This window comes from Pyxicephalus adspersus, chromosome 3, assembly GCF_032062135.1.
Source record: "Pyxicephalus adspersus chromosome 3, UCB_Pads_2.0, whole genome shotgun sequence".
Lineage (NCBI taxonomy): Eukaryota > Metazoa > Chordata > Amphibia > Anura > Pyxicephalidae > Pyxicephalus > Pyxicephalus adspersus.
The window spans coordinates 22,093,075-22,112,329 of NC_092860.1; the positions used below are offsets into that span (position 1 = coordinate 22,093,075).

At 39.4% G+C, this 19,255-nt stretch overlaps 3 protein-coding genes across 5 annotated transcripts in view; all 3 read left to right on the forward strand.

Moving 5' to 3' along the window:
* FBF1 (Fas binding factor 1) overlaps positions 1 to 689 on the forward strand; it is a 30,434-nt gene extending 29,745 nt beyond the window's left edge. For both annotated transcript variants that reach the window (XM_072403858.1, XM_072403859.1), the window contains one exon: positions 500 to 689. In XM_072403858.1, the coding sequence (XP_072259959.1) occupies positions 500 to 580 (81 nt within the window). In that variant the 3' untranslated portion in view covers positions 581 to 689. The remainder of the gene's footprint in view (positions 1 to 499) is intronic.
* A 321-nt stretch (positions 690 to 1,010) lies between these two features.
* MRPL38 (mitochondrial ribosomal protein L38) lies at positions 1,011 to 8,197 on the forward strand. The gene is made up of 10 exons (XM_072403221.1): positions 1,011 to 1,069; positions 2,201 to 2,283; positions 3,347 to 3,526; positions 4,191 to 4,328; positions 4,426 to 4,634; positions 4,711 to 4,783; positions 5,256 to 5,301; positions 5,394 to 5,552; positions 6,257 to 6,393; positions 7,977 to 8,197. Exons 1-10 carry the CDS (start codon positions 1,011 to 1,013, stop codon positions 8,111 to 8,113), a joined length of 1,221 nt encoding a protein of 406 aa, XP_072259322.1. The 3' UTR covers positions 8,114 to 8,197.
* Positions 8,198 to 11,646: 3,449 nt separating this feature from the next.
* Positions 11,647 to 18,974, forward strand: TRIM65 (tripartite motif containing 65). Of its 2 annotated transcripts, XM_072403860.1 has the most exons (6): positions 11,647 to 12,184; positions 13,217 to 13,312; positions 14,229 to 14,465; positions 16,414 to 16,585; positions 16,666 to 16,809; positions 17,550 to 18,974. In XM_072403860.1, the coding sequence occupies exons 1-6, from the start codon at positions 11,735 to 11,737 to the stop codon at positions 18,107 to 18,109; spliced, it is 1,659 nt and encodes a 552-aa protein (XP_072259961.1). In that variant the 5' UTR covers positions 11,647 to 11,734; the 3' UTR covers positions 18,110 to 18,974. The 2 variants fall into 2 exon arrangements, with proteins under 2 accessions (XP_072259961.1, XP_072259962.1); XM_072403861.1 differs by lacking the exon at positions 16,666 to 16,809.
* The last annotated feature ends 281 nt before the right edge of the window (positions 18,975 to 19,255 follow it).

The following is a 19,255-nucleotide window of genomic DNA, read 5'->3' on the forward strand; positions in this document are numbered from 1 at the left end:
GCTAACCTCCACACCACTTATGTGTCCTGTAATAATGTGCAGAGATATTAGTAAGCTTTCTAAGGGACTATGTAAACCCTAAAAGGGGTGATCAGCGGTGTAAAAGCTGTGTATCTAGGCTTTTCTACTACAGTGACCTAGCCAATATTAGTAATGTCTGCTCTAAAGTAGCTGCTAAAAGCAAACTGTGACATCAAATAGAAAGTGCCTTCCATTGTGATTTTTAGTCTTTTACAGCACTTTAGGATCCCTGAATTCCAAGGCATTCTGTTTAGCAAATACCATGCAAGACAGCATGCAGTATTTCATTTGTATATTTTGTCCTTTTCCCAATGAAAACCCTGATTCCTATTTAAAATAGTGACTACTTTAAAACAAAACAATTAACTATTTACTGTGTGTCTGCAGTATCCTCTACGTAAAGACTTCACAGCATATTTACTGGCAGGTAGATCATTTTACTGCTAATTGATTGGTTACCTTTACCATTTTCATTTAGGACCGAGACTTCCTTGAAGATGAGCAACTTTTCCTTGAAGCACTGAAGAAATCAAACAGTTCCTACTCTCAGCCAGTCTAAATCCAAGCAATGTGTCTGTTTAGTTCCTATTTAAAAAAAAAAAATAAAAATTTCAATATATTTAATTTTGTATTTTTTTTATACCTGCACAATAAAAAAAATGTTATTATGCTAATGTAGTCTTTATTATTTCTCAAATGATATACAAGTATTGTCTTTTCTGAAATATGCTCAAGCTGAAGTTTACAATCATATGGGAAAATACCAACACTACACAGAATTCCATGCCTGCCAAAAAGGAGGTAGCTCACCATTAACTGGTATTGAACTTAAAGTTTTGTGTTCCACTTGAATATTGCAAGATATGTGAAATGTAGAGGTATTATCTGACTAGTTAATGTTAATAGGAGAACCGGTATTAGTCCATAATACCACATTAAAATGAGTGACCAATAGGCAAGTCCCAGGCATTGTAATGCCAGGAGGGGACATGCGAATGCAGCTTTTTAAAAGTCGCAATCTGCGACATCCAAAAGATGAACGCAGGAGGTGAAGCAACACATTTACAAGCCTAATAACTGCCACCCGAAGAAGGATGTGACCTTCAGGTTTAGAAGTGTGCCAGAAGTGTATTGGGTCCTCTCCTCTTTTTGTATCTGTCTGTCATTTGCAAACCCTATTTAATGTACAGCCCTGCGTAATATGTTGACGCTATATAAATCTTGCTTAGTAATAAAAATACAAAGTGTAGTAAGGTAGATATGAGGTAGAATTCACACACCAGAACAATGAACAGTAGAGATACTTAATGGGATTAAAAGCAACTTTTCTATGCAAATAGCACTGAACGTGATCAAACTTAATCTGTATCTGCAAAGCTGGATTGCCCTATCTTCAGGTCTTTACAATCTACATACTATTCGCATATAAAGCTGATTTAATGAAACATCTAGTGGTGTTTTCCCCAGCTTTACCCTTATGTCAGATAGTAAACACTGGTGACTACATTGTCGGGAGAGATGATTGGGCTCTTTGACACAGCTCTAAACCTACTCCCTTGCTAACAGGACAGAGTCCCCACCCAATGATTTGTTTTGATCCTTGACCAATCATCCCCTCTGTAACCTGGCCATACAAACCGGTCCACAATGAGAGATCTCTATGAAGCAGAGTATTCCTGGATAGTAGCCTTATGAGTTGTATCCACCTAGGAATCCAGGTGTTAAAGTGTTGCAGAAGGGAAATTTGATGACCTCTCTGCAATAAAGCACTCTTAACTGTTTGCTATCTTTTATCTAAAGTACACTAAACCTCAAATGTACAACTCAGTGTATGACTGGGCACACCCGTGCAATGGTTCTCGTCTCAGGCTTAGGGCTGATATCGCCCGAAAATCTGGCGTGTGCAGCGCAATTATCCGAACGACTGTTCTGGCGGATCCACGGACAACGAACAAACCTACCGTAATGAACGTGAAGGGGGAGAGAGTGCAGCGGGGTGCCGCTCTGTCGTTGTCCCCCTCCCCTCTGCATAGAGCAGAACGGTGCTGTATGTACAGCACTCATTCATGCATCGTGCAGTCGTTTGTCCTTGGAAAGGATTGTGAGAGATCCTTTCCAATGACAAATATTGCACGTGTGTACATAGCCCATGATGCCGCCTATCCTGGAATCTCCCCAGCCTGGCCAATCAAGATTACCTAAGACTGAATACTTGTAGAGGACCGGGTGAAGATCAAGGTGGCTGCGATGGGGAGAAGACAGGTAAGTTTATTAAATTGCAGACATCATCTGTCCCTTTCACAATGAAGAACCTGTTGTTATTTAACACAATGTACAGCAATGCACACATCATGGTTCTTTCATAATGGCATCCTAAATGCACCTTGCCAAGGTATTTCTGTGCATTTTAGTTTTAAAATATCAGCATGCAGGATTTTTTTTGCACCTTTTGTGAATTCGGTAAGCTATTAAAATGAAGGGGCTGCCAAAGCCAATAAACCAACGGTATAGTAATGTTTTGGATTTTTTAACATGGGGGACGGGCCCTGACATATCATCACTCTAGTACACGAGATATATACATTGTGGAAATCTACTCTGCTTCTGAAGTGGGGGGAATGGTCTTAACTTTTCAGAGTTTTCATGACTTCCTGTCAGGACTGTTATACAGGAAGTGCAGTGAATTCTCTCCAACTACATGCCAGCAGGAAAAATATTAGTATAGGGCAGGGGTCTGCAACCTGCGGCTCCGGAGCCACATGCGGCTCTTCAGCCTCCTTGTTATGGCTCCCTTCGGCTCCCCTGACGGTAACACCCGGGCACCATGCTGCCCCACTGACAGCAACAATGGAGCCTTATTCCACCGACTGATGGCAACACTGGGGTTCTGTTCCACTCTTCCACCCACTGACACCAATGCTGGGACTCTTGTCCACTCTCAGACATCAACACTGGGGTATTAATCTACCCACTGACACTAATGATGTTGCACTATTCGTCTGATTGATACTAATAATGGGGTATTCTTCCACCCACTGACACCAATGTTGGAGCACCATTCTGCCCCCTGACACCAGGAATGGGGCACTATTTCTCACACTTATACAAAAGAGAGATCATCAAGCTGTCATTTAGGAGCCCTATGAATACATTGAAGTATATGAATATTAACCATATGGATAATGGTGAGCATAAAACTTATTGGGAGCCCAGTTGAAGCCATAGCTGGGGCGGTATGAAGGGAGTTACAGGTTTGCTCAGCTCAGCATTTAAAATTTGTATTATCTGCATTCATTCTTTATATGAACTTCCTTTGTATTCACAGCTGCTCTTTGCCGCCGAGCTGCTTCGCTGGGGCCTCTTCCCAATGAACAGTTTGAAGGTAAAGATTTGGAATCCCTCAAGAAATACCGTAGCTTTACCAGATATAGGCGAGTTGCTGAGGCAGAAAGCAAGAAACCGGTCTGGTGGAGGACATACAGGCAGCTACTGCAGTACAAAACCGGTAATGTACCAAACCAGATTCTCATTCACTGTCAAACTGCAGAAGTGCTTAATGCTGCATCCAGTATTAATAAAAATTTCAAAATTATTATTCCTCTAGATTTCACTAGTTCTGTCTACATATCATGCAAATGTTAATGTTTTTATTATTACATTTCTGTATGTATCATATGCAAAAATTAATGTGCATAGGGGCAGCCATATTTTCCAATTACATATGCAAGTTTTCTTTCCTTTGTAATGTTACTCCATGATTGTGCTTCACTGTTTCTCACTGTGCAAACGTATAACTCAATAACGCACTCCCCTGTGGCAGAGAGACGTTAAGTAGTTAACCTGAGCCACCAAGTTCTTCCTCTATTGACCACTCAATAACAAAGATGTGGACAAAGAATAAAAAATGTAAAAAGATGTGCAGTAACATTGTTTATCAAAGGCTTACAATTATTAGATAAACACTGCGGTAATAATTGTGTATGATGTACTGATTGCAGACACACAAAACTTTCTATTTAATAGCCGATGAAAGCTGCAATGGCAAATTAACCTGTGATTATCTTGGGGGGTATAAGCTGCAATATGACACCCCAATCAGTTAGCTAATTAAAGCAGATCAGTTTTATACTGTATTACCATTGATTGTACTTGTTTGTGTTTTTCACTAGATGCAGAGTCTGAGAAGGTGGACATTGGGCTCCCATATTTTCCACCCTCCTCAACAGAAATAAAGAAGGCTCGGAAGAAGATACAGAGAGACAACCACAAAAACCCAGAGCTAGAAAAAGCTGCACGTCTTCATACATGTATGTTATCAGCTTAGCACAGTTTATGCTCTTATCTATGTAGATTTGTTATACCAAACCGCACTAACGTGATTCCATCATATTTGTTCCATCATAGTGAAGATACCACTAGATGAAGTAAGAGCAGAATGGGAACAAACATGTGGTCCATATCATATCCAGAGAGTGGCCGAGCATTATGGAGTATACAAAGATCTCTTTGGAGAAGGCACATTTGTTCCTAGAACCGCTCTTCGCGTCCTTTACAATACAGGAAATGACACAGCTATGCCCGTCCATTATGGAAATGTGGTGGCTCCTTCAGAAGTTAGTGGCACTATTTGTTTCTAGTTCTGGTGGCTTCTCTAATACTTGTACTGATACACTTTATTTGTTGCTTCAGGCTGCAGTGGCTCCAGAGGTGACATTTGATGCACAGGAAGGCACTTTGTGGACACTTCTGCTTACAAATCCAGGTCTGATTGTTTGTCTGTCTATTTCCAAGACTTTTTGATGGGTGACACCAATAATGAAAATCTCCAGTGTCACCTGTGTCTGTCTCATCCACTTTAGCCTGTTCTGGTTGAGTGAAAACTGTGTAGTTGTTGTTGTTGTACCCCCTTTTAACACATATAGGTTCCATAGAGCCTGTTTTATCTAAATGAAAAAGAGGTACTGCATACCCACCTCCCTGTGCTACCCAGGACTTTTTATTATTAGCTAGTTTCTATTTTGTTGTTTTCTAAGTGAATCCAGCGTTTCCTACCAAGTGGAACTGATTTAAGGAGAATACCATGATCAGTTAGCAAACTAATCTAATTCCTGTTTTCATTTTTTTCATGGAGTTCCTAAAGGGTTAAATTTAGTTCAGTAAAAGCCTGTTGTGGGTGGTATTCATCAGATATGCAAATATACAATATACAAAATAAATCTGTCTTCTGTTTTTAGATGGCCACCTAAGGGATACAGGCTCAGAATATGTGCACTGGCTGGTGTAAGTACCCCTGCCATATAGAGTAAGATGATCCTCTTATTCTGTGCTTTTGGTTCTTATCTTATTTGTTAACATATGACTATTTCTTTCAGGGGAAACATTCCTGGGAACCAGGTCCTTTTTGGAGATGAGATATGTCACTATTTCCCTCCATTCCCTGCTAACGGCACTGGCTACCATAGACATGTATTCATCTTGTTTAAGCAAGAGGAACGCATTGATTATACAGAGGAGATGCGACCAAATCCATGGTAACTATTTATGTTATTGATCAGTGCTTCTGGGCCCTGGAGAAGGAAACACTTGCCCTTTTTCCCTTATTTTAGGGTCTTATTCTTGCAGCTGCTGTGTATTAAGAGTAAAGAGGTGAGAGGTGAGTTTTCTCTTAGTATTTGTGGAATTTAAGGGTCATTGTTTTAAATATTGTGTAAGAAATTGATCATTGTAATGCACCATAAACTGTAGGTATACGATTATAATAAGCAGTGGTTACCTAGAACCTGTAATGTAATTTGATGATTTCACCAGGGTAGAAAGGTTGCAATAATCCTTCAAGGCTAAACAGTAAAAGAAAAGATCTATTACAATACATTCATTTTTCTCCAACAACAAAAAATAATAGATAAAAGAAAGGTAATAGAGAAAGAGTGACAGAGGAAAGAGAAAATGATTCACATCCCTGTGGGACGTTACATAACATGCATGTAACTTTTCAACTACAGTTGGGTAATCCCGGTCCTGTACAATGCAACATCCCTAAGAGTCACAAAGTCGTAAAGTGAGACCCCTGTAAGCTAATGGTGGAAACCTGTAGTTACAGTATATGGTAATGTAGTTACAGTATATGGTAATGTGTCACGTTTAACATTAATCAGATCAATGTACAAGTGTTTGCTTGAAGTTAATCTCTGTATGTCAAGCTTGTTAGAAGTCTAATTCTGAATTCTTTTCCTAGTCACAGTCTGAAGATGAGGACTTTTAGGACATTGGATTTTTATAGGAAGTATGAAGATAAGATAACTCCTGGAGGTCTGGCTTTCTTCCAGTGCAAGTGGGAAGATAGTGTCACCCAAGTGTTCCATCAATTACTAAGTAAGTAGAGTGTATAAAGCATCAGATGGCCATGATGATCATTCTTCCTTCTAGTAACATCAATAAAGCTGAATTCCAGCTTGACACTCCGTCTTGAACAATTGTACAGGCTCCTCTCCGGTACTGAAATGTATTACTATGGTTTCACCAGACATACATTCCATTCCGTAGAGAAGAACAAAAATCTACTGATGATGTCACTGGGTCCAAAGTAAAGTATGTAATGATAATGGCATGTTGTTGGGAGGGAAAAGAAGGAACCAGGAATAGCAAGTCGTAGAATAATATCAGTATTAGCCAGTAATAGTACACGTGTTCTTTCTCTGATCATAATCTGCGCCTTTGGATTTAAGTCCTGAGTCTTTAGGTTCTCAAATCTAACACACCAAAATGAGGATACTGCTTTTTCCAAAATGAGAAAATTATTTTCACTGTACAAAAGGATTTGACAATTAAAGAACAGATTTCTATATAGCGTAGGACAGCCATTGTTTCAATGCCATAAATCTATGATTATTGTCTTCTTAGATTACAACTTTCAAATGATATCCACAGTCACTTTGCTATTATTCTTGTTCAATAACAATAACATGGTCACAGCAAAAATATATTGTATATGCAGGTGTGCATTCTCTTTCCTATGATCACCTGCATGTCCAGCAAACACATAGCATGGCAACCTGGAGCTAAAGATACAGGAAATTAGAACAGCAGCATCACCTGTTCAGGGATGACTGCCTATAGTTTCCTCCCTTTGGAAAGATTTCACTTTCCCTTGTTTCCGTGTAAGATTTTGAGTAACGGGAAATGACAACACGGCCCAAAGAACCAAACAACTTAAGAAATGCGTTTCTAACCTCCCTGCTCTATCCGGCTAGGGCACATAAATCAAAACCTGAATTACTAGGAAGTATAGAGTGTTCAAAGGGAGAAATAAAGTATTAGTAAGTAATTTAGAGGTGCTCACCCCAATCATTCATTGAGTTAAGCTGCGTACACACTTCCAATTTTTGTTGTTGGAAAGGATCTTTCACGATCCTTTCCAACGACAAGGGATAGCACGATGCATGAACGGTGCTGTACATACAGCACCGTTCATGCTCTATGGAGAGGGGAGGGGGAGAGCGACGGAGCGGCACCCTGCTGCGCGCTCTCCCCTTCCCTTTCATTAGGATCGGCTGTCGTCCATCGTCCGTGGATCCGGCAGGTCAGTCGTCCGGACGATGGATGACACCGACTGTACACACGGCAGATTTTCGCCCGATAATTGGCCGATGCCGATTATCGGGCGATAAAAATCTGACGTGTGTACGTAGCTTTAGTGTCAGATGGGTTCCTTATCTCTTTCCTATTTCTTATCCTTATCTGTGGCCAAAACACTTTTCGACCAAATTTATTTGTGCTTTGTGTGTTGTTAGAACAGTTGTTGGTCTCCTGTACAGGAATGCTTCTGTGATGCAGTGGTAATAAACGTTTATGATATACAACTAACAGAACCTAGTGAGGCATTTTCATTCTCAATTTCACTGAACTTTACAATGAAGTGTATCGCGCCTTATAATTTTCTTTTCTCCTCCTTTTAGATATGAAAGAACCCATCTTTGAACACCAGTTCCCACCAATCTATCATCCACCACAGAAGAAATTTCCTCACGGTCAGCCCCTTAGATATTTGGACAGATACCGGGACTCTGATGAACCCACCTACGGGATTTATTAAAACGTTTATGTTTCTCTGAGAATAACTTTTTTTTTTTGTAATATCATGCATAATAATCAATAAAACAATGGCTGTCCTGCTGTATCTTCTATGATTCATGTATATTAAATTACATCTAAAGCTGCTGTTTGCCAGTCTAAACAAGTCCAGTTAATATGTGATGCTCAAGTCTAAAAAATTATTACCTGTCTGTAGTCACCCCAATCTTACTTCATTTGTGTGTCTCGCTACAACTCCAGGACACTGCAGCGCACAGTGGGAGGGTTTCGGCTACTGCTGCTGCAGGCCAAAGCAGTGGGCAGGACTAGGTGTGAATAGATGATGATTGACAAGATAAAAGCCTATGAATTAGCAGTTACAGTGTTGAAAGCTGCACTTCAACATCTGAAATACAGCAACATTAAGTAAAATGTAAATACAGCAGTACAAATCAATAAATATTATTGTAAAGGGATTCAAATAACAATGAAATGTACATTGTACGTGAAACAAAAATATTGAACTGTAAAAAAGCTTATGTTATTCATCAGATCCAGGCTTCAAATTGTGCACTGCTATATATTTGATGGTCAAACACCACAAACTGCACTCCACCAACCGGTGTTATTCCAGATCACAGAGTAAATTTATCTCCCTGTCTGTAAAACCTTACTACGTTATATATGTTAAGTAAATGTTGTGCTGTGTGTACAAAAGGATAAATAACATGCAACTGGCATCCCAGATTCCTTTCAGAGAAAATCAAGTGGTATGTCAGATGTGTTTAGTGCCCATGGATGTTAGATCAGCTATAGTCTATTTGTCTGACTGCTAACTAATCAGTAATAAGAGATTTTAAAACTGCTTGTATAGCCTATTCCTATAGGCCTAACTAAACCAGTCTGTGCTTGTTTGTTATACCTCACCCAATAACCCTACCTGGCACTCCCTGCAAGCCCCACTCCAACCTCCGTTTCCTCATGATGATGAGATCAAGCTAGGGATAGAGTAGTACTTGCAGGAGGTAAGAGCTAGAGTTAATGGGCCTGATTTATTAAAGCTCTCCAAAGCTGGAGAGGATACACTTTCATCAGTGAGGCTGGGTGATTCACAAAACCTGAATGGATTTATTCAAAGTAATTTGCTATTAGCAAATATTTGGATCAGAGACCAGATCCATTCCAGATTTGCTGGATCACCCAGCTTCACTGATGAAAGTGTATACTCTCCACCCTCAGAGCTTTAATAAATCAGGCCCAATGTGTATATAATGCAGTGGAAGACATAAATGCATTTTCTTGCCTGTCACTATTCTTTATAAGCCTCGGTAGGTACAAGAGAAAGGCTCAGCTATACATGAGATAGTAATTTCTTGTTGGTAGCTACCTAAAGCTTAGCTCCAGCCATGTCTGTCTCTCTTTCACAGTTACACCTGTATTCAAAAAGAATAAATATTTTTTTCCTACTAAGCAACTCAATAAACATTTTTTTTTTTATAGTGTGTAATTCCTAATAATAAAATTATTTAGGATCATTAAGGCACTGATGATTTTTAAAAAAGTATTAGTTACAAAAGACATTTACAGAAAGTCTTCCTGCACAGGAAATGGATTTCTACTTACCGCTCTCAATATCCATGCCGCCAAAGTCTGCTCTTCTCTGTCTGGAAATTCTGTTTAATACAATTTTTGCCCGGCTTGCTTCTGTGCACTTTTGTTCCTTTTTACTGGTTGCTACATCAGTATTGTGTCCTATACACCAGAAGATGGAAGCACTGCATGCAGATTGGGAACAGACATTGAACATTTCCAGAAATCTAGAAAATTTTCATATAACATATCTCGAGACAGTGGAGGCAGCAGGAGTTTTTAAGTAGTTATCATGTTTTTTATAAATAATATTTTTAATGTATATTTGCCAAAATGGCAAGAAAACACATTTAGTATCTTGGGTCTGCTTTATGCAACTACTACACTATGCGGAAGGAGCTTCATGTAACAGAGGGGACACAATTACCCCTCTGTGGTTGGAGGGCCCTCTAGTTTACAAGGTTAGAATTGAATGTACACGAGTATTTGTCATACAAAGCAGATTTATATCATTTGTCACTATGGGGAGAATCCACTTTGCTAATAATCACATACAAAATACATGATTTGTTGTTTATACACAATTAGATGACTATAATCAGCAGAGCTTTGTGAAGTAAAATATTATGAAGTGAAATGTTCCTTGCAGGTGATAATTCACTTTGCAAATGACAAACAGATACAGACAGTAACACAGGAGAAAGAGAGGACCATGCCCAGAAGAGCTTACAATCTAAGAGGTGGGGAAATCATCACACAATAGGATCACACAATGCTACATGAACAGCCCATGTTATAGCCCCTGTACAGATGCCAAACATCAGAGTTTGATCTCTGGAAACAGTCTTTTGTGATCATTTCCAATGACAGGAAAATGGATAAGTGATATACACACATCACTGTTCTGTTCCATGGAGAGGGGAGGAAGGAGTAACAGAAAGCAGCTGTGCTCCCTTCCTTTGAAAATTACAGTGGTTGTACCGACTCAGAAGCTCATCAATCTACCAAGACAGATTGATTAATGATGGGGGAATGCTGTACACATGCTAGATTTTCACCTGGAATGATCACAACCAGTTGTCTCAGTCAACAGGAGTGTGCATAGCTTTACAAAAAAAAAAAAAACAGGATTTTTCCTGTACATGATTAAACATCAGAGCAATACATGCAGACATATATCAAACATCTGGGACACTAAAGCTACAAACACACATCAGATAATAGTCCTGCAGGATCTAATATGTGTACAGCACCCCTGACATTGTTCCCATAAAAAAGACTGCTGAGCATTTCTATGGAGGTGAGCACAGTGGGGTGTTACTCACTTGTCCTCACTATTCCCCTGTTCATTAATCAGAATTACACTGAGTGTACAGCACAAGAGATCATTTCCAGTGAGAATCATCCTGTCAATTAATAATCTGTATGAGTCTACACAGATATCTGACATATTGAGTTTGATTTAGTAAATCAATTAAGGACTGTCCACTTTGTTAATGACATGATGCTCTGCTGATTTAAGCCATCCAATCACGTGCAAGTAAAAATCATATCGATTGTAAGCTCTTCTGGGCAGGGTCCTCTCCTCCTTCTGTGTCACTGTCTGTATCTGTCTGTCATTTGCAACCCCTATTTAATGTACAGCACTGCATAATATATTGGCGCTATATAGATACTGTATAATAATAATGTTTTTTTACATTTCCTTGCATGTGATTGGGTATTAAGTTTTCACCGCATTCGCTAAATGAAGTGAATAATCTCTGGCAGGGTAATAATTTACTTCCCAATATTTTTCTCCTTTTCTGATTGATATGATTGTTTTTGTGACTCTGTAAATATTACAGTCAGGGAATTAGGATTCCTTGTAATATGAATCCTGCCTATGCCTTGCTCTGAGTTTGGTTCCCTTTAAATAGTCAGCTGACTGCTCCACGTGATCTCTGCCAGCACCACCCTCTTCCAGGAACAACTTTCAGTTTTGTTTCTGTATTTGTGTCCTCTGCACTACCCTGCTGTCACAATATTCCTTCCTCTGTCCAATCTCCCTACAATGTCAGAAACTCTGAAGTTTTTCGATGCCCTCAAGAACAGTCTATGCTGCAGCATCTGCCTTGATCTATTCACCAACCCATTAAGTCTTCCTTGTGGGCACACCTTCTGCCAGACATGTATTCATGGCCACTGGGACTCCCAAAATCCCCAACGTGATACTTTCAGCTGTCCTGATTGCAGGTTAGTCTTCACGCAGAGGCCAGAACCCCAAAAAAACGTAAGCATTCAAGGGGTGCTGGACCTTCTCAAAAAACAGAACCTCAGGACAATACTGGGGGCATCAAAAGATAGTGGACCTAAAGATGCCAAGATCATCTGTCCAGAGCACAATCAAGAATTAACTTTCTATTGCCGCACAGAGAAACGCTGTCTATGCTACAAGTGCATGCTGAAAAGCTGCCGGAACCATAACATTGAGGATATCGAGGAGCAAAGTGAGAAAGAAAGGGTAAGAAAGAAATGTCTTAAAGCGTACCTAAACTCCTTTTCCTTTACCCTTATATGTAAAGGAAAAATGTTAATTATTTTTTATATTTTAAGTGCAACACCCAACACAAAAAAGGGTGCACCTGTTCTTTCAGTCTGAATGGGAGCGCAGAACCTCCCGGGATACCTACGTTGCGCATCCCAGGAGGCTCTGGGTGCTCCTTCTGAGCATGCCCCAATCTCAGCCATGCGCAGAAGGGGCAATTTTTCTATTAAGGGAAAAAGATGCCGATCTCCAACATGCACAGTAAGATTGTTCTTTTTTTACCTTTTACAATGGCTACGTGTCCAGATGGCGCATATTGATAGATTAACGCAACATTGGTACCAATAATAAATACTGTGATACTACGTTGTAAATGGGGGTGGTAATATAGCATTCAATTCTGTCCGCTGTGAAATATTTTAAAGCTGGTACATTAAGATTGGTCAGGGCACCCAAGTGGTTGCCAAGACCCACGTATACCTCTTTCCTGTGTACACAAAACATTTCACACTGCCAGAATTATTATTATTATTATAATAATAATAATCATTATTATTATTATTAATAAACAGGACTTATATAGCAACATGTTACGCATCGCTGTACATTAAATAAGAGTCGCAGCAAATGACAGACAGATGCAGACAGTGACACAGGAGGAGGAGAGGACCCTGCCCTGAAGAGCTTACAATCTAAAAGGTGGGGGAAGTAACACACAATAGGAGGGGATAATTTCTTTGTTAGACCTTTGTTCACTTTTCCTTTGATAATGGTTGGATGCAGAGATTAGAAATGTATGTGTTGGACTCAGAAGAAGCGATAAAAACAAATACAGGGTTTAACCCACCGGATGATTGGGCATGGCACCACTGACCGCCCTCAATTTTCATGTATTTCCGCACAATGCAGTAATAAAGGTAAAATGAGTTTTGAGTAACTTTAATGCACAGATCTCAAAAGGGCTTTATGAATATACATAACATGACTTATATTTATTTTTTTTTACAGGAGAAGCTCTCAAGCGATGTTGAGGCCAATAAGCAGCAGAAAGAGGACATTGAAAAACAGATTGAGGACTGGAAGCAGAAAAGTCAGAGTATTGAGGTATGGAATGGAGGAATGATGTTGGCCTGGTTGCCCAAGACCCAAGAAATAAAAATGTCATGAATTCCAGCCTGCCAGACCTTAGATGTGGCTGTTGCATTTGGTTTTTTTTTTCAGTTTAGGTTGATCCTGCTAGAAATCCCAAATCTTCTAAAGTCTGTGTACTGAATTTCGATGAAGTAGGAAATCTAATGCAGACACCACATCTAAGGACTGGTTAACTGCAATTTTTGTTTGGGTTTAGGTTCTAGGTTTAGGTATTTGTTTTTGAACTATTTACCTTTTGTTGAACTATTTACCAACAACCCAATCATGAAGTTATATAGGCATGTATTTTATGCATAGCATTTACCTGTAAACATTCAAATGGTTTGAGACTATTGCTGGGTACCATCAAGGCCAGTTTAAGGTTGGACAACCTGGGCTATTACCCAGGCCCCCGAATGTCAGTGTAGAAGTTTGCATGCATGCTGTACATTTGGGAACTTCTCATGGGATTCCCCAGGCACCCATTTTGTTTAAGGTTGTCCCTTGGTGCCAGCATCTTGGACATTATGTTAGCATCCCCAACAGACCCTTGTGCCGCGGCAGCTACATAAAAGATTTTGTAGGGAGGTGAGAGATGGGAAAGAGGAGCTTGGCTAGCACAGACAGTAATTAGATACTACCGGAAGAGGAGAGGGCTATGATGGTAAGGAGAAGAAACTCTATAGATTCAAAGACACATTGCAAGGGAATACTCATTTTTTCAAATGGAAAAAGATGCAATGAAATCTTTAAAATACTTGATGCTTTATTATGCTTTTCTGATTATACCTGCATCATTTTAAGTTGGTGACAGTGTCTCTTTTTGTTTGGCCAACCAAAAACTGACACATTTACATCACCATCTCATTTTGATTCATACTGGTTTTAGGAATTCCACAATACCTTGGTGTCCAGAGTGATGACCAAGTTTGACCAAGTGCAGAATACTTTGGAGAAATGTCAGGCACTGGTTGTTGAGTCTGTGAGGTGTGAAGAGAAAGCAGCCTTGGCCAAAGTTTCCGACCATCTTCAGCATTTGCAGAAACATCTTCAGGACCTGAACAAATATCATTCAGATGCAGAGCAGCTACTGGATACCAAGACTAGCGATGCTGAATTTCTACAGGTAAAACTGAGCTTTCAATTGGGACCACACCATTTCACTTTACTACGCAGGCAAAACCCAATCTACCCAATCAGCAATCTCATCCTAATAACGTGGCTAGAAATTAAATGTAACAAATAAAACACCAAGCACCAAGAGAAATCCTCCTCCAGGGAACATAGAATATTGGATCCCCCTTATCCTTCTAGTGGTTTCCCCCTCAAACCAGTTCATCATTGTAGGACACAATAGTGACATGGAGCTTGACAGAAGGAACCAGTGAATGTCACAGGGACTGAGGTATGAGCAGAGGAATAAATAGGTGTTTACATCATTCTTTCACAACCTTTATGCTTCTAATGAACCCTTAAAATATTTTTCAAGTGTTAGGACACCCCTGCTGTATTCAATCAATGGGATAAAAATTCTGTTTGCCAATGGAAAGAATTTTCTTCATACATTAGTGGTCAGAATGTCACCTTTACAGACAGCTAAGAAGATCCTTGCTTTCATTCAACTGGCTTTGCCAAATGATGTTGACCCCAGAATTATTTAGGCTTCATCTTATGGGAGGTCAAATAACACAGCTTAACCTCCCTATAGGTAACCCCGAGTGTGACTCGGGGTAGAAAAAAGTTGCTACAAGTGGTAACCCCGAGTCACACTCGGGGTATGTAAACCTATAGGAAGGTAATAGTAAATAGAGCCTTACCTGATCCGCCGGCGTCCAGCACCGCGATATCCGTCTTCTTTCTTCTTCCTGCTTCTGCATCCAATGAGTCACCAGGGAGTTTCCGGTGACGTCAGTGCGTGTACGTTGCAGGCGGGGCGGGGTGGGAAATTCAAAATCCATTTGTATTGCATTCAATACAAAATAACTGTATTGAATGCAATACATTGGATTTTTATGTGTAAAAGCAGTACATTGTTTGCAGAAACATTTATTTTACAGTATATATAATAGTATGAGTATGTGTATTTGTTTTTTATTTAATTTTTTTTTTTTAAATATATAGATTTTTTAATTTATTCACTTTATTGTTTTTACATGATTTTGTGTTTTTAACTTTATTATACTCATACTATTATATTATACTGTAAAATAAATTTTCATGAAAAACAATGTACCGCTTTTAGACATATAAAACGAGAAAGAAATGAACTGCTAGGGAGGTTAAGGAATCCCCTGCCAACTTCTGGAGAAACCCTAGCAGTTTTACATCATCAAAGACACTTCCTGAACACTTCTTCATGGCACTGATGATGTCTATGAGCAGGAACATATGTTGTTTATTTTCCCCTTTACCAATATGGCACCTTTCTTACAGTCACAAAGAACTATCTTCCAACTTTTGGAGATACAGAAGCAGGACACTTTTTAGCTCAAGTGGCAGACCACACTGCAAGGATGATGATGGTATATGCAAACGATGCAAAAATCCAGACCAGTTTCCTCTGTATTTCAAGTTAACATCAGAAAAGCTGTGTTATAAGTAAAAGCAAACAGAGGGCAAAATATTAGTCACCAGTATTATATGTGGTCTCCTTGCTGCCTAATATTTAGATCTCCAGCACTGTGTATGTATGTATGTATGTATGTATATAGAGGCAGCCATATTTTTAGAGGCAGAGTTTCATTTCTTAATTGTTTTGTGTCAGCGGCCACCATGTCTTGGATATCATACTACAGATCTAGGCCATGGAATACCTAGGCACATTTATATACCAAGATGTGCACTGTTATTTTAAGGAAGAGATCACATTCTTCTTCTTGCTTCTTAGGCATAATAGAACTTGTAGACAGGAAGTGACCAGAGGAGATCAGCGGCACAAAATTGCCAACAAGTTTAAACAATATTTTTTTAAAACACGATTATAAGAAAAAAAAATGGTGATTGTTTTTGATATACTGTAAATGCTGGTCTTTTAGAGTGTAGATCTACATGAGGTCATCATGTTGGTGTTGCAGGGTCTTCTGCTCCTCACTTCAGTTGGTGATGTTCCTGTAGCACCAGATGTTGAAGTATGTGGAACAGTACAGATGGAGGCAGTCACTAAGGTTCTGCCAGAGGTCACAAGACTTCTTCAAGAGGAGCTGCCAAATGCATTACATCCTGAGAAAATCCAACTAGGAACTGGAGGTGAGTGTGAATTCTATCAATAATCAAAATGTAAAGCATTCCACTAGGTTGGATGTATACCACAATGTTCTCTTTTACAGGAATCTCGGTAAAGTTGTCCAACTTTGGAATATCAGGTGCATGTTGTCTACCACAAGCCTCAAGTTCATTTCCTGATCAACTGAAAACCGAGCTAAATACAAATCCCACAACCATGAGCTTCATCAGAACCAAACTTTATGAAGGTACATTGTCTGACTTGGTCCAAAGCTGAGCATAAGGTCATATTAAGCACATATGTTATTTTATTTGGTAATGTAACTAGTAAATTCATAAAATACCATGTGCCTAATATGGCTCTGAGTGCTACATTTCTACAATTTAGGCTACGTAGACACACCTTCAATAATTGTCGTTGGAAAGGACCTTTCATGATGAATAAACAAGCATTTTACATACAGCGCTAATCAGCTCTATGGAGAGGGGAGGGTGGAGAACGACAGATCAGCATCCCACTGTGCTCTCTCCCCTTCACTTGTATTTTGATCTTTTGTCGTTCATAAATCCGCCAGGACAGATCCAGAAACAAAGTCGGACGAGCACTGTACACACGCCAGATTTTTGGCCGATATTGGCCCTGAGGTGATTATCAGATGAGAATCATCTGACCTGTGTACGTAGCCTTGGACCAGTGATGTACAATTACAATTAAATCTTGGACTAAACTGGAGCAATTGTTGCATTCGACACTTTATTTGTATTTGGAATTATTCCCTATATCTTATTGTTGATGGAAATGCTAGATGTATGCATGGTAGGTGCCTTGTTGTGCCTGTGTTGTGGTGTATTGTCATTGACTACAAAGAGAGGTTGCAATTCCAAAATTTGCAACATACAGGTAGGACCTCATTACAGATAAGCTCAGTCAACCATATATGAGGAGTTAATGTTTTTAGTAAGCTAACCTTTCTGCTTTCATCTACAGATTACAGAAACCTAACGTTTGACCCAGAAACGGCCAACAGATATATTGAAATATCACATCAGGACTGTAAAGCTACACACAAGACAAGCTTAAGACATAATAATGTTCCAGAATCCCCCATGAGATTTAAAACTTGGCAAGTGATGTGCAAGGAAGGATTCTTGGATGGAAGCCATTACTGGGAGGTGGAGATATCAATTTTTTTTGTGCGGATAGGGGTAGCGTATGGTTCCTTAAAACGTACTAATGAGTCTGAAAACAATATTGGAAGAAACAACTGTTCATGGAGTCTGGAGTTACGGAGCATGGGCCAATCTGTTTGGCACGGTAACCAAGAAGTTGCATTAATTGCACAAAAGTACAGAAAGATTGGTGTACATTTAGACTGTGTGGCTGGCAGCGTTACCTTCTATGGCATCAAAAATGGAGATCTGGAATGTCTACATATATTCCACAGTGTTTTTTCAGAAAGACTGTACCCTGTATTTTGGATTGGGGAAGATGTGAGTGTCAAACTCCACCAAGTGAAGAAAACTCCAGGGGATGATGTAGCAGTGTGACTAAATAATCTGTGAAAAATGAAAACATGCATAATAACAAGCAACATGGGTGCACAGTTGTGGGGTTGCTTCACACTCCTGTGTGAATGACATGGTGAGCATCCAAAATGTGTGGTACATATTTAAAGGCCAACTCTTTGCTCCCCACACTCTATATTGTGATATCTCCAGTCAAATCACACCATGGATATTCTGTAATGGTGGGTGGCTTTCAGAGGTGCTAGGACTATGTGTACATTTTTTCTAGGCTTCAGTCTTGTCACATTTACATGTTTTGGAAGATGCCACCCCCTGTGCCTATCCTCCTCCCCCCAGCCATGTGTATTTTGCTTACCTGTCTATCCTGGGTGCCTGAACCCTGGCCAAGGATGCCAGCATGAGAGTGGCTGGAGAATAGTAAACGGACTTTTGTTGATCCCCCTGGGTAATATAAACTCAAAGTGTGCAGCAATGATCACTTCCATGTTCAGAGATATTACTGCTTGGATGCTATGGATGATAAAAGAAACTAATAAAGCACTCATGTATACACATACACGCACAATGCATGAGTCAGGTATGCATATATATGAACATTAAAAATTGAGCCATGCATATTAGGAAAAGCAATACTTCCAGGGTCATTATTCATGGTACCTTGAAACTGATGAGTTGAAAAGACTAATCTGTGGACAGTTTTGGGTGTCAAAAATGTTTTGGTGTAGGCCTGCACAATTTAGGGGGTATATATATTTTACACCTATATACCATACAACCACAAGCAGAACCTCTCATTTTATATTTTACCCAAACATTTTTGATTATAAATTTGGATTTGATAAACAGTTGCATTATAATTGCGTGAAATAAAAAAAATTGCAGCTGACATTATTTAATTCTCCAATTTCATATAGTATAAAATGTTTTTGGATTGTGCATTTTATATACATAGTGAAATGAAAAAATGGCTCTGAATGTAAAAGGGGGTAAGAGGCAGGTTTATAATTTTGCCTGAAAAGGGGGATTTTTTAATTGGTTACTATTTCTACTACTGAATCTACCGTATTTTTCGGACTATAAGACGCTCCGGCCTATAAGACGCACCCAATTTTAAAGGAGAAAAACCTAGAAAAAAAAGATTCTGAACAAAATACTAAAAAATCACTC